Source organism: Biomphalaria glabrata, chromosome 2 (assembly GCF_947242115.1).
Source record: "Biomphalaria glabrata chromosome 2, xgBioGlab47.1, whole genome shotgun sequence".
Classification (NCBI taxonomy): Eukaryota; Metazoa; Mollusca; class Gastropoda; family Planorbidae; genus Biomphalaria; species Biomphalaria glabrata.
Window position 1 is genome coordinate 17,244,319 of NC_074712.1, and position 24,690 is coordinate 17,269,008.

The following is a 24,690-nucleotide window of genomic DNA, read 5'->3' on the forward strand; positions in this document are numbered from 1 at the left end:
TAGACTCAAAGTAATCTACATGGATACTGGACTCAATGTAATCTACATAGATAGATACTAGACTCAATGTAATCTACATAGATACTAGACTCAATGTAATCTACATAGATACTAGACTCAATGTAATCTACATAGATACTAGACTCAATGTAATCTACATAGATTCTAGACTCAATGTAATCTACATAGATACTAGACACAATCTAATCTACATAGATAGATACTAGACTCGATCTAATCTAATTAAGCAATGAACTTTTTAAAAACTGTAGTTACCCTCATAACTTGCCAGGATTAGGAAATAGAATTGTATCGACTGATAAGTCTTGAATTGTTGAGCAGATCAATAGACAAACTACCAGCAAAGGGAGCTAAAGAAAAGAGGAAAAGGGGGGGGGGGTTTGATACAATAAAGGGAAATAACTTGTGGCACCACAAAGAATTAAGCAAACTTGAACCGACAAGCGAGAGAACTCACGTGAACAAGTAGACGTAATCTCTCGATGAACTTTGTCTATAGAGCCCGGAGAGAGAGAGAGAGTCGATCGAATGAATAACAAATAAAGCCCAAACAAGAAGGAATGCAATGAACGACGCTTCGGCTCATCGCCTTCGTCAGAGACAAATGTACAGAATACGAAACACTATTCATCTATGTTGTTATGTGTTGTTTTGTTGTAGTTCTCTTCAGATGTATGCTAACCTCCTCCGAAAACTTGTAACATATATAAATATCTGTAACGATAATTCTGTAGTATAATGGACCTCATTCACCAATCTTGAACAAACAACATTGAGCCACGTGTTTCCCTATCTCTTCTATACAAATTACGATCTAATTTTAATCAACAATGGTTGTCACGGGAGAGGGTTTTTTTTCGTTGCTTTATCAATATTGTTACGTATTTCTGAATTTTCTGGCTAGATGTATTAGTTGGCACACAAATAAAAACACAGCAAAGAACTTGACGACTAAACTTTCAGTTTCATATAACTTTAATGACTATTAACTCTAACATTACTGTAACATGTAGCGTAGAAGACTGTACAATATCTGTCAGTTTACAGTTAGCTATACTTCGTTGCAATTCATCTCTTCACTTTGTTGCAATTCATCTCTTCTCAACTTTCCTCGAGCCGTATTCCACAGAACAGACCAACGACACACTTCCCAGTGTCGCTCCAGGTCTCCCAAAGCTGAACCAAGTCGTACTCAAGTCTACCGAATCAGAGCCGCACACGTCTTACATCGACTGTAACGGCTCAAGTCCACTGTAGTTCGCTGTATAGACTTTAACTCTACCCTAGTTAACTTGCATCGAGTCGTACACATTTCTCTTCCACAGAGCCGCACACGTCTTACATAGTCTGTATCGACTGTAACGGCTCACTCACGACTCCATACGACTGACTTTCACATTAACTCTCTGGCTTATATAGAGTCCCTAATCGCTTGTCCAAAGTTGCACAAACACGGCTAGTATCCTCTGGAATAACACGTGAGGAAACGTCACATCCTGTCTTTGTTTATACGCGTAGATTCCAGAAAACACCGGCTGCAGTGTCATCTTGCCGGGGTCACAAGTTGTGACCTCTATCTGTCACTGGAAATTGCTAGTACCTTTTGGAATAACATGTAAGGACACGTCACATCCTGTCTCTGTTTATACATGTACATTCCAGGGAACACCCGCTGCTGTGTTATCTCGTCGGGGTCACACGTTAACCTCTTCCTGTCACTGGTCATTTGTAACAGTATTGTCACGTGACCTTTCTTTTAGGTGAATGAGGTCCCTTGCCGTGTCTTATTAACCGGAAAGAAAGAGGGGGGAATTAGTGAGACGAGGAGGGGGTTTCTATCTAGTACTAAAAGTGTAAGTTAAAAAAACAAAGATTATATAAGAGAAAGAATGGCACATTTATAGTCATATATATCTTCAAGATTTTTTATATTTTAATCAATATCAAACTAAGTAATGAGTTAAACCAGTAATTAATAAATTAATGGTTTTATTTTTTTTTATCGATTCATGTTTTGTTAGGGACGACTAAAAATTATGAAAAGAATGGAAAGTGGGAGAAATAACGTGTACAAAAATTGTACCAGACAGACAGAGTGAGTTGATATAAGCTTTGTACCAGACAGACAGAGGGAGTTGATATAAGCTTTTTACCAGACAGACAGAGTGAGTTGATATAAGCTTTGTACCAGACAGACAGAGGGAGTTGATATAAGCTTTGTACCAGACAGACAGAGTGCGTTGATATAAGCTTTATACCAGACAGACAGAGGGAGTTGATATAAGCTTTGTACCAGACAGACAGAGGGTGAGTTGATATAAGCTTTGTACCAGACAGACAGAGGGTGAGTTGATATAAGCTTTGTACCAGACAGACAGAGGGAGTTGATATAAGCTTTGTACCAGACAGACAGAGGGTGAGTTGATATAAGCTTTGTACCAGACAGACAGAGTGAGTTGATTTAAGCTTTATACCAGACAGACAGAGGGAGTTGATATAAGCTTTGTACCAGACAGGCAGAGTGGGTTGATATAAGCTTTGTACCAGACAGGCAGAGGGAGTTGATATAAGCTTTGTACCAGACAGGCAGAGTGGGTTGATATAAGCTTTGTACCAGACAGGCAGAGGGAGTTGATATAAGCTTTGTACCAGACAGACAGAGGGAGTTGATATAAGCTTTGTACCAGACAGACAGAGTGCGTTGATATTAGCTTTATACCAGACAGACAGAGGGAGTTGATATAAGCTTTGTACCAGACAGACAGAGGGTGAGTTGATATAAGCTTTGTACCAGACAGACAGAGGGTGAGTTGATATAAGCTTTGTACCAGACAGACAGAGGGAGTTGTGTGATGTTGCTAGTTCAGGCTGTCTTGAAGTCAACCAATTACTCTGCAATCGTTTGGGTGTAATTGTTCGGGTGTATTACGTGCAGTTGAACGACAATCCAAACAAGAACTATACAACACCGATTGTAACTAGTGAAGAGATGTAGTCAACACTGATGAACAATTGTACATGGATTTATTCTGATAAAAGGCCACAGTAGAAGTCTCTGTCACTAAACACGTCGTTACCCTGGAGTGTTCTATCGCTAACTGATTTTCCGGTCTCTAACCCAACATATCCCAAACGTCACTAGTCCCGTTCAATATGCGTCTACTATGGTGCGTCGCTAAATAACTAACCTATATAAATAAGGTGTCTAACAGATTCCTCCCCCCCTTGAAAAAAAAATATGTCAATATTTTTCCACTACTGTCAAGTCTTACAAGGGCATTTTCAATTTAAGGGGAAGACAACAAACATAAAATCTTGACATCTTCATCTTGACATCTTCATCCTAACTTGACAGTTCCTCATATTCAATGTCAATGTTCATAACATTCCAGAATCATCTTCATTAGTACACAGTTCATCATGGAGGAAAATGTGGCATCTTATGGACACGTCATACATCACAAATGTTCTTCAATGGCAGTAGTCTGATAAAATACAACATTTCAAAAAACAATTATAGACTTTATTTACACATTCAATAAATTTTTTCTTACCACCCTTTTATACGCTTTTGTCCATTTTTCTTTTATACTCACCATTTTCCATAGAACTAACTTTCGTCAATGATATATGAAATGATTCACACAAAAAAAAAATATCCATACTTACTTTTAAATGCTTAATATCAACTTTACTTATCTCCCTTTTCCATAACATATAAATGGTGTCAATATATTAATATATATTACATACTCAATATAATCATAGTTTATTTACAAAATTATTTCATTTCAATGTCATTCTAGACAATAGATCAGCTACAATATTCACAGATCCACTAATAGCTTTCACTTCAAATTTATACTCCTGTAGTGCTAAGAACCATCTATAAACACGACTGTTTTTCATGCTCTTTTGCTGTATATACTGAATAGGTTTATGATCAGTTAATAATATGAATTTCCTTCCTATTAAATAGCTCTCTAGCTTAGTAATTACCCATATTACAGCTAAGGCTTCTCTTTCAATGACACTATATTTTTTCTCTGCCTCTGACAATTTTCTGCTTACATATAATATAGGATGTAAGTTATCATAGTTCTGCATTAAACAACCACCAATAGCATTACCAGATGCATCAGTTGTGACATAAAATATTTTGTCTTTATCAGGTAGTCTTAATATTAATTCATGACTAAAAACATCTTTAATTCTGTCAATAGCTTTCACACATTCCTCATTACAAACTACTTTTTGAGGTTTTCCTTTTTTAAGTAAGTCATTTAATGGATTCACTATTTCTGCTAAGTTCTTTATAAACTTTCTGTAATAATTTACTATTCCCAATATACTTTTAATTTGTCTTTTTGTTGTAGGTATTTCAATATTAAGTACTTTCTTTATGTTATCTTCAATAGGGCTAATCATGTTGTTATTTACTTTATGTCCTAAGAAAATTATTTCCTCCAATCCTATTTCTACTTTTTCTGCTTGAATTGTAAGTCCACTTTCTTTTATTATTTTGAACACTTCTTTTACATCTACCAAATGTTCCTCCCAACTATTATTAAAAATACATATGTCATCCAAATAGCAAATAATATTTTCTTTGTTTCCAATTATCATGTTCATCATTCTATTAAATGTGGCAGGTGCATTTACTAATCCAAAACTCATATAATTCCATTGAAAAATACCATATGGTGTTACAAATGCTGTGTAAGGTTTTGCATTTTCTGTTAAAGGTATTTGCCAATAACCTTTAGTTAAATCTAATTTAGTAAAAAATTTTGCTACATTTAATTTATGTAAAATATCCTCTATATTTGGCATTGGATATGGGTCAAATTCTGTGATGTTGTTAAGTTTCCTATAATCAATACATAACCGTATATCTCCATTCTTCTTTTTGGCTATCACAATTGGTGAAGCATAAGGAGATGTTGATGGCTCAATTATACCTGATTCTAGTAAATTGTCTATTTCTTTCTTTACTTTGTCTTGTAAATGTAGCGGTATTCTATATGGCTTAAGCTTGATAGGTTTTGGATCTGTTACTTTAATGTCATGTTTAATAATATTAGTTTTTCCTGGTATACTGGAAAAAATTTCTTTGTATTCCTGTATTATTTTAGTTATATCTTTTGACTTTTCCTTAGTTAAATTATTAAGATTAATCTTTTGCCAAGTTTGATTCTCTTTTGTTTCTATTACAGGTATTTCCTTAATATCATTTTCATTATGATTTTCATTTGTTATTATCATCAAGCATTCTTCTCTTTCTGAAAATTTATTTTCTATTTCCTCCTGAATGTTTTGTATTAACTCATCTTCTCTATCATGATACAGTTTCAAATTATTTATGTGATATGTTTTAATTTTCCCATTTATTTCAATTTGATAATTCACATCACTAATTTGTTTTATCACCTTAAATGGACCTTTCCATTGTTTACCAATTTTATTTTTCAGGTCATTTATCAATATTAATACATTGTTTCCTACTTCTAGTGTTTTCAATTGTCTTTTCTTATTTAGATTCTCATGAGCACTTTGTTTGTACTTCTTGTTGTTGTTATATGCTTGAGTCCATATTTCTTTCAATTCTGTTGTGATTGTTGTTTCACTGTCATTATTTAATTTATTCTCATTGTCTATTAGATTTTCTTTAAAAACATCTAATTCATCTCTGGGTTTTCTTCCATGTATTATTTCATATGGTGAAAATTGTGTTGCTTCATGGATATTGTTTCTATGAGCGAATAGTACATAGTTAATGTAATGATCCCACTTGTTCTGATTATTCTGAATTATCTTTGTTAGTGATCTTTTTAATGAACCACCATATCGTTCACATAAACCATTACTCTCCGGGTGATAAACCGAAGAGTATATGTGTTGTATATTGTATTGTTTAGTCCATTTCTTAAATTGTTCTGACTTAAACTGAGATCCCTGATCACTCAATATAATTTTAGGTATACCATGTCTTGTAATTACTTTTTGAGTTATGGCATTAATGATATTTTCTGCACTTGTATTTGATAATGGGATTGCCTCTGGGTATCTACTAAACATGTCTATTACTGTTAGAATGTATTTGTTATTATTTTCAGTTTGAATTAAAGGTCCTATTAAATCAATAGATACTTTCTGAAATGGTGCTGTAGGTTCATCCATTTCTTGAATAGGTGCTTTATTCACTAGGCTTTTGTTAGATCTCTTTTGACATATGTCACATGAGTTTATGTATTTGTTAATTGTTGCTTTCATTTTGGGCCAAAATACTTGTTTTGACAAATTCCTATAACATTTCTTTACTCCCCTATGTGCTGCTAAATTATTATCATGTGTCATGATTAAAACATCTTTCCAATATTTCTGTGGTAAGACAAGTTGTTTTATTTTCTTGTTATCATTACTTGTTTGTCTAAATAATATTTTATTCTCTATACAAAATTTCTCCATTGGATTATTATTGTTTTTATCTGATATTCTTGAATAAATTTTCCCAATAATATTGTCATTCATTTGTTCTAATGCAAATGTAGGTGTTGTTTCTTTTTCACTTTGAGATATTTGTGTTTCAAGACTATTTTGTGTTTCATTTTCTATCTCTCTTTCCTTAACATCTGTATTTTCTATTTGTATTACATTACTGGTTTCTTTTTCTTTATCATTACTTATTACATTTATTGTATTTTCCTGTTTCTCATCTTGTTTATCCATTGATCTTGTTATTACCATACTTGTTATATTTTGTGTTTCTATGTTTTCATGATTTTGTCTTATGTTTTTGTATTTGTTTTGCCAGTCTTCTAATTCTTTTCTAGAACATTCTTTAACTCCTTTTATGTTTCCTACTAACATATCATATCTCATTTCTGGTATTGCAATGCCATCACAATAACCAGTGAAAAATGGAGTTTCAATGTATACTCTTATAGCTTTAAATTCCCTTACAGTGCCATCTGCTAATTCTACTTTCCTAGTAAACCCTTTATACCAATGAGGTTTGACAAATTTAGTTTTTACTGCCAAAGTGTTACAACCTGAATCCCTGATTAATTCCACCGGAATTCTATCTACAAACCCTGGGTACACTGCAAAATTGTTCCTATTTCCTTCTATGAAATATATCCTATCTGTACCTTTATTTTTGTATTCCCTACTGTAACTCCTATTTCTATAATTTCCCCTGTCATTCCTATCTCTACTCCTATATCTACTGTTATTTTGTTCATTGTATCTATTTCTACTTCCAGACCTGCTATTCCCTCTTCTACAGTTAGCTGCTATATGACCTTTTCCTTGACATTTAAAACAGGTTATTTCACTATATTTCCTATTTCCACTATTTGATCTGTTTCTATTTCTACTTCTATCAACATTTTCTTTGGTGTATCCTATTAAATCTACTTTTCTTTTATCTCTATCAGAAAATGGTTTATTTGGATAGGCATTTTTGTATACTCTCATTATTTCTGTTATTTCATCTATAGTTTTTGGATTTCTTTCTTTAATAAAAGATTGTAACTGAGGATCACATTTATTTACAAAGTTGTCCACTAGAATAAAATTTTTTAATCCTTCATAAGAGTTTGTCACTTTTTCTAATTTTACCCACTTATTGAAAAAATCCTTTTCCATATTAATGGTAGTTTGGGGTTCTATTCCTAATGATGGTATATTGTCAAAGTATTTCTTTCTAAAAGTTGTAGCATTATGACCATAGGCATTTAATAATTCTCTTTTCAAAACCTGATAGCTATCATCAATATGATGGTCATGATTTTGACATATTGTTAGAGCTTGACCATGAACAAAGTCTATCAGTATTTCAGACCATTCTTCTTCAGGCATATTAAATGTAGACATTTTTGCCTCATATCTTTTCAAAAAATCACCAATGTCATCCTTCTGTTCATCAAAACTTTGTATTTTTCTCTTTAGCCATATTTGTGAATTAGAGTTGTCTCTTTGAGTGGTATAATTATTTGAGTTATTTGTGTTATTTCCTTGTTCAGTTTGGGCTCTGGCTTGTGCTGCATCCAATCTCATCTTCTCCATTTTAGCTTCATGCTCTCTAATTTTTTCTCTCTCTTTGTCTTGCCTATCTTGGTCCTCTTTTTGCTTCTCATATTCTTCCTTTCTGATCCTTTCTTGTCTCTGACGTTCTTCTTGTCTTTCTATTTCTTGTTTTTGACGTTCTGTTTCTTCCCTCACAACTTGCTGTACATAAGCTGCCAAGTCCTTTCCTTTTAACTCCATGGCCTTTCCATCCTGCATAGCTGTTTCCTTAACCTCCTTAAGGTCCACATATGATGATGTAGCCATTGTGTTTTATATTTTATATATATTTTTACTTAGCCTATATTGGTTATGGCTATACTTTAAACTTATTTTATATTTAGGTTTTTACACACTTTTATACAGGTTTTAAGTGTTATGTCTTTATCGATAGATTTAGTAAATGTATAAATCTAGTCTGAGTTATTATGGTTATATTCAAATCTGTATATTAGGTCCAGTGTTACACACAAATTTAAATCTAGTATATTATAGTATGTATAATAATACTATTTAGATCTATAGTTATCAAGAGCACTATGACTTTTAGATCTAGTATGAATAACTATGATCAATTTTAAAATCTGGTATGACTGAAGTCACAGTGAAGTGTTTAGAGTAAATTCAAAGACTGTCTAGAGTCTAGATCTAGAGTAGATTATGGTTCTATTTAACCATACGAAATAGATATATGTATACAATGTCAAATATATCTTCAACAAGATATATATATCTAGAATGTACTACCTTCATTCATCTTTCAATTAATAATATTCTCAAATTAGAGTCTATATAATCAAATGTATCAAAGAGATGTACAACAATTCGCAGATCTAAATTTAACCAGACGACAGTGTTTGACTACATAGCCAGTTTCGGCATTATTCTCATGGCAAAATCATATTTGATTTTAACCGCTCAAACTAAAATTATTTTAGTCTGATTCACAGTAAAAGAATCCTACCCGCACTTTCTATCATTAAGTGAAAAAAAAATACAGATCTAATTAAATTAATAAAAATAAATAATTTAAAATAATATAAACAAATGAAATAATTAAAATGAGACTATCGCTATGGGTTGGGATATGACAATATGGCACACAATGATAACGTCACGAAGTAACCAGGCAACAACGGATATGACGTTTACACAAACAAAACAAATTACAATCCTAAACGTATAATATAGTTTTTCATCTAAATTATGTCTTTACCCCGAACGGGTTTAAGGCTTCAGCACCACCTGATTTTACTCAGGCTAACATACCAAATTTAGACAAAATCTATTTCTAAGGGCAATCTAAACATATACTAATAAGAAAAATGGCACTTAGCTTTTGATAAGAAAGATCCCTTTGTTCGGACTCCCGAATATGCTAGATCACAACAAATTCCACTGCCTCTCTTCCAGTTCTGACTCTGTTCTCCGGTGCTACCAGTATCCCACGTAATGCCACAGATGTCCTGATATGCCACAGCAAAATGTTTCAGTTTCTTTGACGACTGTTGATGACCGTATGTGTAGTTCCGACGACTTTGTGTACACAGTTACTGACGAATAGGTTAACGGTTCTTCTGGCGATGACTTGACTTGTGTAGACGACTACTGGCAAATAACAGTCTCTTGACGACAACTTGATCTGGACGACTGACGAATAACGAATTTCTTGACGATGACTTGATCTGGGCTGACGAATAACGGCTTTCTTGACGATGACTTGATCTGGGCTGACGAATAACGACTTTCTTGACGATGACTTGATCTGGGCTGACGAATAACGGCTTTCTTGACGATGACTTGATCTGGGCTGACGAATAACGACTTTCTTGACGACAACTTGATCTGGACGACTGACGAATAACGACTTTCTTGACGATGACTTGATCTGGGCTGACGAATAACGACTTTCTTGACGATGACTTGATCTGGGCTGACGAATAACGGTTCTCTAAAATAGTTCACTGCTTCTGCTGCTACGCTGGTAGTACGACGAAGTTTGCTGTTGTACTCTGCTTCACTAGACCAAACTGTCCAATGTAGACTAGGTGAAACCAAGGTCACCTCCGACGACGTTCCGTTAGACGATTAACGGTTTTCAACGAAATTAAGTGGATGTAGCTGTTTCCACAACTTCAATATCAGCACGTCTAGATATCGTCTAGACCAACGAATACTAAATATATCAATGTTCAGTACTGATAAAGATTACTTCACTAACCTTCCAAAGGTTAAACACAGTGACCGTTATAAAAGTGGTAAGCAACCGGTTCAATGAGCAAACTGCTCCACAAGAATCTCTCCAAGGGTAAGACGACAGAGCGATTTCGATTTAGTTAGCTACCAAACTTGTAGTACTCACAATACTTCTGACAGCGGGCAAACTGTCCTTCTCGAAACTGACGAGGTAAAACTTGATACCCGACGTGGCTCCTACGACGAAGAAAAAATATGTCCAACAGGTTCACTAACGATCTCTCACCCGTTATGAACGAACGGTTTCTCTGGTTGTAGGTCGATTCAGCATATGAAGATCAGGCGTTGCGATGATTACTGTCCTGACGAAGGTCACCCTGAGTTAACGGCTCGTTGAACGTGCGATCAAACAGGCGACGACTGCATGTAGATCTAGAACAAAGTCACTCTGCGACGATGCTGTGTTCAGCCGTACTCCGATGAAATCTTATATCTTCGAGTGCACGACCCTCACCTGAGTAAACGTTCTGCTTCGAGGTCCGGTTCGATGTTCGGGCTTCGGGCGTCGGGGGTCGCCACTGTGATGTTGCTAGTTCAGGCTGTCTTGAAGTCAACCAATTACTCTGCAATCGTTTGGGTGTAATTGTTCGGGTGTATTACGTGCAGTTGAACGACAATCCAAACAAGAACTATACAACACCGATTGTAACTAGTGAAGAGATGTAGTCAACACTGATGAACAATTGTACATGGATTTATTCTGATAAAAGGCCACAGTAGAAGTCTCTGTCACTAAACACGTCGTTACCCTGGAGTGTTCTATCGCTAACTGATTTTCCGGTCTCTAACCCAACATATCCCAAACGTCACTAGTCCCGTTCAATATGCGTCTACTATGGTGCGTCGCTAAATAACTAACCTATATAAATAAGGTGTCTAACAGTTGATATAAGCTTTGTACCAGACAGACAGAGGGTGAGTTGATATAAGCTTTGTACCAGACAGACAGAGTGAGTTGATTTAAGCTTTATACCAGACAGACAGAGGGAGTTGATATAAGCTTTGTACCAGACAGGCAGAGTGGGTTGATATAAGCTTTGTACCAGACAGGCAGAGGGAGTTGATATAAGCTTTGTACCAGACAGGCAGAGTGGGTTGATATAAGCTTTGTACCAGACAGGCAGAGGGAGTTGATATAAGCTTTGTACCAGACAGACAGAGGGAGTTGATATAAGCTTTGTACCAGACAGACAGAGAGCGTTGATATAAGCTTTATACCAGACAGACAGAGGGAGTTGATATAAGCTTTGTACCAGACAGACAGAGGGTGAGTTGATATAAGCTTTGTACCAGACAGACAGAGGGTGAGTTGATATAAGCTTTGTACCAGACAGACAGAGGGAGTTGATATAAGCTTTGTACCAGACAGACAGAGGGTGAGTTGATATAAGCTTTGTACCAGACAGACAGAGGGTGAGTTGATATAAGCTTTGTACCAGACAGACAGAGTGAGTTGATATAAGCTTTGTACCAGGCAGACAGAGGGAGTTGATATAAGCTTTGTACCAGACAGACAGAGGGTGAGTTGATATGAGCTTTGTACCAGACAGACAGAGTGAGTTGATATAAGCTTTGTACCAGACAGGCAGAGTGAGTTGATATACGTGTCACAACGTGTGTTGTGATGCCGGGGATTTCACTTGAATTAAAATAGTTGAATAAATGACGATCTAGGATTCACAATAAAAGATTCTTTGTTAAAACACAACTCTGGAACTTTATTTAAATATAAAACGTAAGTACAGCTTATGTACAAGTTATAGATCAACAAGCACAAGTAATATTACAAAGGCTTTAAATCAGAGCTCTTAGAAAACATCTACTAGGAAATTCTTTCATTGACTGGCGTTCTTTCTACTCTCGTCAATTTTCTGGCGCTAAAATGTCTTTATTTATTTTCAAATCAACCAATAGATTTGCAACATCGTAATTACGTCTCGGGTAAAACCTGAGGCGCTGTCAAGGATCTAGATTTGTGGGGTAATTCCTGAGGCTCAGTCAAGGGTTTATATTTCTATTTACACATAAGCTTTTAAATGTGAAATATACAAATAAATCTATAATGGCATCTGTGACATAAGCTTTGTACCAGACAGACAGAGTGAGTTGATTTAAGCTTTATACCAGACAGACAGAGGGAGTTGATATAAGCTTTGTACCAGACAGGCAGAGTGAGTTGATATAAGCTTTGTACCAGACAGGCAGAGGGAGTTGATATAAGCTTTGTACCAGACAGACAGAGGGAGTTGATATAAGCTTTGTACCAGACAGACAGAGTGCGTTGATATAAGCTTTATACCAGACAGACAGAGGGAGTTGATATAAGCTTTGTACTAGACAGGCAGAGTGAGTTGATATAAGCTTTGTACCAGACAGACAGAGTGAGTTGATATAAGCTTTGTAAACATTTAGAGATGTGAAGAGAAATAACGAATACGAGAGAAAATGTGAGAAAACAATGGAGAAAAAGGAGAAATAGAGAGAGAGAGAGAGAGAGAGAGAATGATTAAGTGGAAAGTGGAGAGAGAGAAAGAAAGAAATGGAAAAAGAATAAAAGATAGAATAAAAGATAAAAAGGAGTGTTATTTGATTAAAACACTGACCTACATGCTGTGGCGATTGAGGGTTGTTTTATTTATATTGTTACGAATCTCACTATCCAGGCTCTCTGCAAACTGCACCATACACCACCAACTTAAAGAACTTGACAAGTCAGGGCTCCAAAATAACGTAAAGGTTTAATGTCCATAAATAACAGCCAATACTGTACAATTGGCAGCACGTAGAACAGTACAAATAGCTCTGCGATAAAAAATATCTCTCCGATAACACCGTTCCGCCGTATCAAGTCTTGCACTGGCCTCTCCGTCTCGTTCCGGGCTTGCACTGGGTTCAACAGTTCAGGACTGACTTCACACACTTGGGCTCGTTGTGTCAGACTCGATCACAGACCAAGATCAAGACGCCGTTCGTCTCAACTGTACTTGACAGTACTCCGCACTGAACCGTCGTAATGCTCCGTACAGAACCACACCGTTGAACTGTGCTGTGATCGACCGTGTTCTGAACTCCTGTTGTGAACCCGCTCTCTGAACCGTCTTGACTGCGTCGCCTCCGCTCTTATATAGGGTCCCCGGTACGTGACGTTTTGGCGCCGCCGTTTTGGCGACGCCGTTTTGGCCCCGCCGTTTTGGCGACGGGACGTTTTGGCGCGAGCCGTTTTGGCGACGGGACGTTTTGGCGCGAGATATCATTTGACGATAATTTAATAAGCACGTAGCTTTTTTTTAATGAACCCTTGAATTCCAGCAACTAAGGCAAATAACCATGGTGTCTATGTATACTTAACTTAAAGTCTTTTGAGAAACATCGTACATGTATTATATTTTTACTTATTATTAGCAAGTGTTTGGTATGTATAGCTGGAGACACCATACAGTCATTAAATAAACCAATGTTAATGTAAACAAATAATTGCATCAATTTTTAGTCTTCCATCGTTTCATTTTGTTTTTAATTTTTAAAGTAATATCTTAAAAAACTTTTTTGAAAATAAAAGTGTGCCTCTAAATAAACACACATACACAAGCCAAAATGTTTATTAAAGAAAATGATGTGAAAAACAAACACACATTTACATTTAGTACGTGAAAAATATGTCTTAACACATACACTCATGCAAAACATAGATATGAATAATTCTTTTAAAAGAAATAATACAATAAACGTACATAATGTATTTCGCGCCAAAACGTCCCGTCGCCAAAACGGCTCGCGCCAAAACGACCTTCGTGCCAAAACGGCGGGGCCAAAACGGCGTCGCCAAAACGGCGGCGCCAAAACGTCCTGCTTCGTAGGGTCCCTACTAGCCTTCTCGAACCGGACAGAACGCCGCTCGACGTTTCTAGGTGGTCAGATGACTACAACTCTCGTGACGCTCCTGAGCTCTTGTTCACGACGGCGATCCTTCCCGAACTGTCCTGTTGACACTCGACTCGGCTGACAGTCGTAACTCGTCACGGTTGACCGCTCGTCTAGCGCTGGCCTGGGGCGATTTGCGTCGTCTGACTACACACACACCACTACCCCTCTCTGTGCCACCACCAAGTTTATAACAATATATATATTGGCTTCTCTATGTTGCAAGTCAATTTATTTATTTACGCTTTATACAGAAACAGCCTCCTTCTAAGTCACAGGATACATTCAATATAGTTTCATTTCAACATAAGTCCCTAAAACTCTCCGCCCTACGACGCACCTGATTTGACCTCCTTGTACCAATCAACGATTTTTGTTTTGTTCTTCCCCAGCCTCCTATAGTCATCTTGAATGTCAACGTGATAGAAGCCAGCAACCTGGAAGCTAAAGACGCAGATGGTAGGTCTGGTACATGGCATTGTAGCTTTCATCTCTCTTCGCTATCTCTCTCTTGTTTCACTATCTCCTCATTCTTTAGTGTCTCTCTCTTTCTCTCTTTTTCCTCACTTTTTTTTGGTTTCACTTTTTAACTTCCAACTTTTTATCACTGGCAATTTCATGTTTCTTTCTCTTTCTCCTGTCTCTCTCTCTCTCTCTCTCTCTCTTCTTCTTCATCTTTCTCTCTCATGTTATGATTTCATTCACATGTCGTGTATTCTAAGATAACGATATGTAAACAAGAAATAGTGTAACATTATAACAACGCGATTTCCTTTGCAATGTTCTCTATTAGAAATGATTAACTAAAGGGATAACACATACACACAAAAGAAATGGACGCCCATTTCAAACGCTACTCCCCCCCCTCACCTCCTCTGATTCTACTTTCAAATCCCAGTTGGCTCTTCCTGATTGTCTTTTAGTGACTTGCTGTTTGTCTCAATGTTGACTCTCATATCAACTTCTCCCAACATCCCCCCCCCCCCCGCTTTTGAGCGTGTGTACAGTATGGAAAAGGAAGATATAGGCTGCAAGTCACGAAGATCTTTCCTGAACATTTCCAGGCCCACCACTCTTCCGTCTGGAACCAGGGCACTGTTTCATTCAGGGCTAACAATGCAGTAGAACAGAACCTCACCTTCTATGGGAGAGGGGCTGACAATGCAGTCGAACAGGACCTCACCTTCTATGGGAGAGGGGCTGACAATGCAGTCGAACAGGACCTCACCTTCTATGGGAGAGGGGCTGACAATGCAGTCGAACAGGACCTCACCTTCTATGGGAGAGGGGCTGACAATGCAGTCGAACAGGACCTCACCTTCTATGGGAGAGAGGCTGACAATGCAGTCGAACAGGACCTCACCTTCTATGGGAGAGGGGCTGACAATGCAGTCGAACAGGACCTCACCTTCTATGGGAGAGGGGCTGACAATGCAGTCGAACAGGACCTCACCTTCTATGGGAGAGGGGCTGACAATGCAGTCGAACAGGACCTCACCTTCTATGGGAGAGGGGCTGACAATGCAGTCGAACAGGACCTCACCTTCTATGGGAGAGGGGCTGACAATGCAGTCGAACAGGACCTCACCTTCTATGGGAGAGGGGCTGACAAAGCAGTCGAACACGACCTCATCTTCTATGGGAGAGGGGCTGACAATGCAGTCGAACAGGACCTCGCCTTCTATGGGAGAGAGGCTGACAATGCAGTCGAACAGGACCTCACCTTCTATGGGAGAGGGGCTGACAATGCAGTCGAACAAGACCTCACCTTCTATGGGAGAGGGGCTGACAATGCAGTCGAACAGGACCTCACCTTCTATGTGAGAGGGGCTGACAATGCAGTCGAACAGGACCTCACCTTCTATGTGAGAGGGGCTGACAATGCAGTCGAACAGGACCTCACCTTCTATGGGAGAGGGGCTGACAATGCAGTCCAACAGGACCTCACCTTCTATGCCTTCGCAAACTAAAATTTAAAAAAGAAAAACATATGCATACTAAATATGATAATAAGAATGATAATGTCTCATTGTCTTTTCATTAATTGAGTTCATTTTAAAATTCCTAACATTTAAGTGACTCGGAGAGTTCATCCAAATATTGCTCTTGGCACTTCCTGATCTCCGGGGTTGGCCTTGAACTACCGAAACTATTAGCGTCACTTAGTGCAACAGGACATGGAGACGAGTAGCAGAAGTACAACATGGAGACGAGTAGCAGAAGTACAACATGGAGACGAGTAGCAAAAGTACAACATGGAGACGAGTAGCAGAAGTACAACATGGAGACGAGTAGCAGAAGTACAACATGGAGACGAGTAGCAGAAGTACAACATGGAGACGAGTAGCAGAAGTACAACATGGAGACGAGTAGCAGAAGTACAACATGGAGACGAGTAGCAGAAGTACAACATGGAGACGAGTAGCAGAAGTACAACATGGAGACGAGTAGCAGAAGTACAACATGAGGTCGTGATAGGTGGTAGGGGGAGGGGGCTTTTATTAGATTTTGCACTCGGCATGATTATGCTACATTCTAATTAATATTACCTTGGCCTGCTAAATTAAGTAATCATTATGGCTGCGGGCCTTCCATTGACCCATTAGCACAGATGTTTTTAGTTCCGAGACATTTTCTTACTGTCCAGAACAGGGATGTCATTCCTATAGTTTAATACTCTGCAGATCTTAATAGAGACGATTGTATTTTATGTGCCTGGTTGCCTCTAGACGGCGCATATTTTATAACTTAAACAAAGGATGGAGTGTTTCTGTAATTGGATGTAGTTGTTATCATGGGAGATCTAAAAGAGGCAGACATAAGTGACAGAACTTGGGAAGAATTAGCTCCAGACCGTGAGTAGTCGTAGCAATACAAACAATAGACAGAGCGAGGTAGCTATGATTTTTACCGACAAACAATAATGTGCTAAAGGGAAAAAGACTGGCTTCTGAAACATCCATTAAGGCGCTAATTTTACATGCGAGCGATGATGCCTCTTAGAAATAGAGCTCTTGGGTATTCGCTTTACGATATAAGGTGGCCAACAAGTAGGTGTGTGTGTGTGTGTGTGTGTTTGAGGAAGGAGTATATCCAGCTGGTTTCTAGTTGGCTCACTTGACTTAAAAGACAGAAGAAATGGGGGTGGGGATAGGGGTGTTTTTTATTTGGTTGTGTTTTTAAACATGAGTTGACTCATATGTCAATAGCAAGGCGTTTTTATAGAGGTTTTACAAAAGAGATATGTTTTATAACCCCCCAAGAGATTCTGAAAAACGTTTTAAAAAGCGAGATCTACAAATAATCTGGAAAGAGCTAGCCCCTGATTGCCCTTCATGCCACATTGCCATCAATGGCCCAAAAAAAAAAACAACATCAAAGAAAAACAGAGCACCAAGTAACTCTGTGCCGATTCAGACGATGCTATAAATAGATCTCAGCCTACCCTTGTACTGAATGTAATCCGCTTTCCATATCGAGGCTCTGACAGCTATAATAGTGTCCAGAAGAATAAGAGGCAATGCTCATGTTCGATTACAAAGAAGGAGTCTACAAATTGAAACATACACATGACATTTTGGATGCAGGGGCGTAGCTAGAAATTTGGGTACGATGGGGGGGGGGGCTTGACCTCTTTGGGGGCCCCTGCATTTTGCGTAATATTTATTTTTTTATGTAAAAAGACACTCATTTGGGGGCACCCCTCAAGTGTGGGACCGGGAGGATTTTCAAATTCTCCCCCCTCCTCACCCCACCCTAGTTACGCCACTGTTTGGACGCCATAGCTTCAAATCGTGTCGATAATTTACATATTGAATTTAAGAGGAAATCAATTTAAAATTGATAAATATGTATATCTGAACACAATTATAATAACCCATGGGAGTAGCCAGGGGAGGTTGGGGTTCGAACACCCCTCCCACCGAAATTAAATTTTGTGACTGATTTTTGTGACTCAAGGGGATTTTTAAATTGAAACCCCACTCCTCTATAAAAATAAAATAGTGCAAACGATAGTCACCAAATTCCATGAGCGTAGCAAAAGGGATTTTGAGTTTTGAGTTTAAAACCCCATTTCCAAAATTGTTTCCCACTAAACCCTCTATTCAATATAAGACTAAAGCATACAACATTCAGCAGATTCTATGAGTTTAAATATAATAGGAAATACTAGGTAGATCTTATACTATGTAGATCTTATACTAGGTAGATCTTATACTATGTAGATCTTATACTAGGTACATCTTATACTAGGTAGATCTTATACTAGGTACATCTTATACTAGGTACATCTTATACTAGGTACATCTTCATTATTTGTTTCCTTCTTTCTTCTTTCGTTTTTTGTTTTTTTTACATGCCCTCTAACTATCCGTGAACAGTGGAACTCAAGGACTCCTCGTTGGAGGTTATAGTTCAAATCCTCATTTATTTTTGTTAATTTATCGTCACTCAGATAAACAGTTGACAAATCACTCTTTGTACTAGCCCCACTAGAGTTCTTGTTCTCTGATGTATTTAGTTGTTTTTATACCAAGAATTGTTCATACTTACAGCATGCTCCGTGGTCCAAAATGTTTTTTTTTTGCCTGTGCCCTTTTTTTTTTATAAAAATCCTCCAATATCTTTTGTGGACATCTGGGGGAGGGGGGTATCTGGGAGAAGGTTTCCGTGTTGCCTATAGGTTCCAACCAAACTTATAGAGTCGGGATTCGAACTCAGGCCCCTATGTTAGGTAGCCAAGCCGTAACCAAGCGATTAGGGCTCTCAGCAACCCATCCCTCGTTACTTGGTATATATTTGTATATTTGACTGACTATTTCCTATCATTTCACGTCAGACATGGTCTCTAAAACAAGATGTATGACATTAAAATAACGTAGCTCCAATTATCACACACACACACACAACATTAAACATCACCCTCTCAAAAAAAAAACTTCAAGAAAAAAAAAATATTATCTTGGGAAAAGCCAACGAGAAAAAGAAAAAAAAAAAACACAAAGTATTTTATGAATTTTACTCTTTAATGGAAAGCTTACAAACATTAAAAAAAACAACAACATATTGTTGGAATAATTTGGTCTTTCAATTTTTTTTTTTTTTTTTTTTTTTCATCCTTGTGTGCGTTACCATAGCAACGCTCTTTTGCTTTAGATAAAGACAGATCTCATTATATAGAGATGCCGAAGATGAGTGCATACTTCCGGTATGCGAAATCGAGGTTGTTGGTTGTTTGTTTAAAAAAATAATACTAACAAAAAGGGGGAGGAAACACTTGACAAAGAATAACATCTACGGTTCTTATCTGCCCTTGTCCAAATTGAACGGAAACGCCATGCTCTCCTCGTCATTTCTCCATTTCCTTTCAAGTCTATTTTAGTTCTCTTTGAAAGACATCCCCACTTAGCAGATAGTATTCTCCGTAATATTTTTTTTTTTCTATCTTTGTTTCCAAATTTGGACGAGCGCCCTAAGAGTTCTGAAACATGATCACATGAGGTCTATCAGAGTTTATCTTGTGCATTATTGTCCAAGGATTCTCTCAGGGCTCTATTCAAGTGTTGACAAACTGTTAAACATGTTTTGGTCTTTTATCTTAGCCAGTGATAACTGCTCTTTTTTGGGGTGGGGGGGGTAAATGAAATTATAAAATACTGGCAATACCTACCGGCTACGCCCGTTGATTTGTTCCTAGGCTGTATATTGTTTATTTTGCCATGGACCCCTCCCATTTTAATATTACTTATAACAATATAATCGTCGTTTTTTTTTTCATTACTTAGAAATATTATTAGACCCCCATACTTTTTTTTTGTTTGTTTTTTACTTTTATCACTATAAATTGTCAAGCTCATTCTAGTCTGTTACACGCTAAAGTATAATGGATCCCTTCCTTTTTGTATTCAAAAGTTCACAGTTCTCCTTTCAGACCTTGCGATCTAGAGTTCAGATGATGTAAAACGTCATCTGTTTCTGTGACCAACTTAACGAACAACCGCCTTTACCCCATCTACAAAGAGCTGATTGAACTTAGAAGCGCCCGAAATATCCCGAAATTAAAAATCCCAGTCTTCATCGTAATGCATATTTTCCAAACACACTTTTGACCTGTTGAGCTCTACATCCTTTTTTTTTTATTACCCCGCTCCTTTTTTTTTTCGTCCCGCCCCTCTAAACACTTGAATTTTAGTATTTGTTACATCTATTTATCTCGGCCTGCTTTGTAATGTTACCCCTAGCAAACACATTTTTGGTCAATTCTAACATGTAAATCTTGACATTTATATAGAAAGTTTTTTTTTCCCATTGGAATTTACTATGTATGTTGTTATTCGAGGATAGATGTTGCTGATCAGCTGGTCAGAATTGAATTCAAACATTTTAATTGTCGCAGCAGAAATATTTTTAACAATATACGTCTATGTGCATCAATACATAACGTATCGTTAAGCCTGGTCGTGCTCTGGGCTGTCGTCTGCAGAGTGAGGGTCAGTATAATTAGACACGAATTTATTAAGATATTAGTGAAGTTTAATGGACCCCCACTAATACAATATATATCTTGCATTTGTAGCGGTAACAAACGAGTTAAAACTGTTATATGTGATCCAAAATGTGAGCGTTTTGAAAAAGGTTGAACAACGCATCCATAAGTTTGTATTTTAATACTTAGTATAGAAATGTATAATGTAATGGATAACAGGAACCTTGGATGAACTCCGCATGGTTGCAGGGCGGAAAGCAGAGGCCTCAGGTAAGAAACTCCTGTTGTTGAAGGTAGTGTCTCCTAGCTCCCATGCAGTTCAAGTGACCCTTCAGTTGTCTCTCCCCGTAGACATTTCACCTCTGTTTCCTCTGCCTGCCCCATTAGTTTAAGCAGGAACTGAAAAACCCCGAGTCTGTCAATTGTAACGAAGTTCTCTAAGTCGAATCTAGGAAGCCGAAATAACTGTGATGTCATTTTGATAGCTAGCATCCGAACTTTGTTGTCATGGATACCCAGTAGTTTAGTGGAATGGTTAGACATATAGATGTTGGCCATTTAAAGATGAGATTCTTTTTTTTTTGTGTGTAATCATCTTACAACGACTATTACAGAGTGTAAAAATGTTTTACATGTTTCGGATGTTCCTTCAGAGTTGAAGCTAATTACTTCCTAGTCCAAACCTCCTGCATGACGACGGGGGATGGGAGCGGGTAGGGTTTGAACCCTGGACCACCGATAAATCTGAACGACAGTCCAGAGAAAGAGAAAGTTGGTACATGTTTGGAAAAGTATAAAATATCTTTGAAAAATATTTGTGGAGTCTGCACAGATGGTGGTACAAGTAAGGTTGTATGTTGGTCTGGATTTCAACATTTGGTACAGAACGACTCATCAAAAGAGATCGGAACTCTGTGATTCATCGCCGAATTATAATAATGAAGACAATGCAACTAAAAATGACTAAAGCAACGAAAAACGTCACTGCGAGGATCAATCACAATTAGTCTCGAGTCAGAAAAAAAAATCCAACCCTTCCAAATGAAACTTCAATTGGGCAAACAAAATCGTAGGAAAATAATATTTGCATGTTCTCAAATGTATCTGCTCTCTAGGAGGAAAATGACATTGAACCTGACAAACAAATAAAATGATAATTTTGTTTAAGAACATTTGCGAATGCTCTACGGACAAAGTTTCACCCAACTTTCCAAATCTTCTTCACATTCCACGTGCCAGAAATCTGATGAAAGCCAAAGTTGAAGATATTTAGTACACATACATAGTTGATGGAACTTATTCATAAGAGATGACTAGCAAAGCTCTAGCCATTTGTTTCGCACCATCAAATCAATTAACTTCTAAATAGCAACTGAACAATTAGTGCTTCTACTGGTTAATGTAGTAGTAGACTAGCCTAGAGACGTATCAGGAATTGATGGTCAACCATGTAAGTGTACGCCTCTGAATTCTGAGTAGCCACATTTTAGCCTTTTTAAAAATATTTTATAATGAAACACATCTTTCAGATCTGTTTGGTTTTTATTACGTAGATGTAGATTTAGTCAGAATCCAGGGGGGTGCAAATGCACCACCGTGTACCCCCCTGTTGGCGCCCATGCATTATTGATTCATGAGTTTAATAAATTAATGTTCAGGAAAATTGTGTGCATCGTCTTCTAAGTCTAAATCTAAAGGCCTATCATTGGAATAGTATAAAGTGTAGTAACTTAACATGTGGTGCTTCCACTGAAGTATAGTCGTAAAGAAATGCTGTTATTGTTACTAAGAATGGGCAAATTATGAATAGTTATTATGAATGCCACAAAATCGACTTTCACAAGACATTCTGTATGGTGATTGAACAGACTGCAGGAGATCTGGTAGTCGTCCACTGCTAAGGTATACGGATGTAGGCAAACACGACAGAGAACTCTTCAAAATCAACACTAGCAGCTGAACAAAATGTGGCACTGGATAGATCCACATGGAGAGCGAGCATAAAGGAATCGTACCGGATTGCAGATGCCATACACAACAGTAGTAGAAAGAAGGGTGAGCATACAAAGAAATGGCCTCTTTAGTCACACATGAAGTTGCAAAGGGGAAAAAATGCAACAATAATTTTTTATAATGTTTAGTTTAGGTCTAGAATATGATGATTTACTTATTTTTTTGCCTTGGAGGAGGAATCTTTGCTTTTTATCTTTCGATGTAATAAATGTTCTAGTTTCTTTGAACAAAAGTAAAGAGTGTAAATGTATAAATGTGTTAGCGCTCGATAAAATATCAGGTGAAACACGTACACCAGTTTACAATAGAAAAGATACAAGAAAGCCTTTCACATGCTATCGAAAGAGTCAAAACGTTGATTTGGATTCACGTAACACTGGCAGCAGCAAGAAACCAAAAGTACGAGCTGTAGTAACATGAATTAATTGCATTAGCTGGTCATTTTAGTGATGAAACTGCAGATATCTCAGGCACTGAGCATATGAAACAAGTGAAACCAGACAAACTGCGCATGTGTAGTAAATGTCTCCTCCTCTTGTGTTTCTGATTTGTCTTTTTATTGTCGTCAATTAGTCATCTGTTCTTGAACCAGTTTCCACGGTGTTGTAGTCTTTCCAACTTAACATAGTGGCAACTAAACAGAACATCAGCAGTCAGATTAATCATTTAATGACATAATCAAAAACCAACTTGACCATGCCAAGGAACACGTCATCTTGAGGAACGAGAGACTGCTGGCAGAAAAAAACGTAATACCGGATATTGAGTTGCTGCTGCTGAGAATTAGCAGTAGACAGACACACTGAAGAAAAAAAACACATGTTTGGATTTGGGGAGCTATTACAGAACACGGCTTTACACTTCACATCTCGATTCTTAAATATTTTCATTACGCCTCGCTTGCTGATCAATAATAATGATCATCTCAACTTGTTTTGTCTTCATCCTAAAACGATGCAAAAAGCTGCAATGCAAAGAAGAATATCAGAACTGCACGAGAAGCGTTCATCGCCAGCTTGTCTATCGCGACGAAAACCAATTTATTAGTAAAGTTATTGACAGTTTCGGCAGCCACAGTCAACATTTGCAGTTGTTGTCTGATCGAACGTAGGGAAGCACGGGCCTCACGGGTAAAGTTAACAATGTTGTACAGTGAATACTTTGTTCACGTGTTTAGTTTCTTACTTTTTTATTTCATGAACAAGAAGTATTTAGAGTGCACTTAATATCGATTAGGTACGTATGAGGGCCCGACTGGGGCCATTTCTTTTCTTTAATATTAAAACGAGAAATTGAGGCTACGACTTTGAGCCATGGTGGCAGCTTGAACCCCCTTGCGAAAAATCCTGCAGCGCCCATGCTAGCTACGCCACTGTTTTTTTATTAAAAATTACGGACGTTCATTTGAACAGAAGATAGTCATAATAGACTAGTACTTCAGATGCCAAAGACTTCTGTTCTAGATCTACAAGAAATAAAGTCATAATAGACTAGTACTTCAGATGCCAAAGACTTCTTGTCTAGATCTACAAGAAATACAGTCGGAATAGACTAGTACTTCAGATGCCAAAGACTTCTTGTCTAGATCTACAAGAAATAAAGTCATAATAGACTAGTACTTCAGATGCCAAAGACTTCTTGTCTAGATCTACAAAAAATACAGTCGTAATAGACTAGTACTTCAGATGCCAAAGACTTCTTGTCTAGATCTACAAAAAATAACTCTGGTTGACAATGAAACAAACAAAAAATGTTTAACGTCACGAAAATCAAAACATGAAAAATTGCATTATGAAATGATACGATTAAAAAAATATAGTTAATAAAAATATGATTTTTGTTTTTATACAATGTCTACTAAAGTAGAAGAGAAGAAGTTGGCGATTGGTTGGTGACTATGTTAAGAAGAGAAGAAGTTAGCG

General features: G+C 37.4%; 1 protein-coding gene and 1 long non-coding RNA gene across 8 annotated transcripts in view; one reads left to right on the forward strand and one right to left on the reverse strand.

Moving 5' to 3' along the window:
• The window catches only part of LOC106056272 (BAI1-associated protein 3-like), a 328,613-nt gene that overhangs the window by 232,821 nt on the left and 71,102 nt on the right, over window positions 1-24,690 (forward strand). For all 7 annotated transcript variants that reach the window (XM_056019443.1, XM_056019441.1, XM_056019444.1 and 4 more), the window contains one exon: window positions 14,661-14,727. In XM_056019443.1, the coding sequence (XP_055875418.1) occupies window positions 14,661-14,727 (67 nt within the window). The remainder of the gene's footprint in view (window positions 1-14,660; window positions 14,728-24,690) is intronic.
• LOC129924509 (uncharacterized) lies at window positions 3,269-9,897 on the reverse strand. Its single transcript, XR_008776449.1, has 2 exons — window positions 8,839-9,897; window positions 3,269-3,506 (listed from the first exon to the last, which is right to left on the reverse strand). It is a non-coding gene; the product is annotated as an uncharacterized LOC129924509 (long non-coding RNA).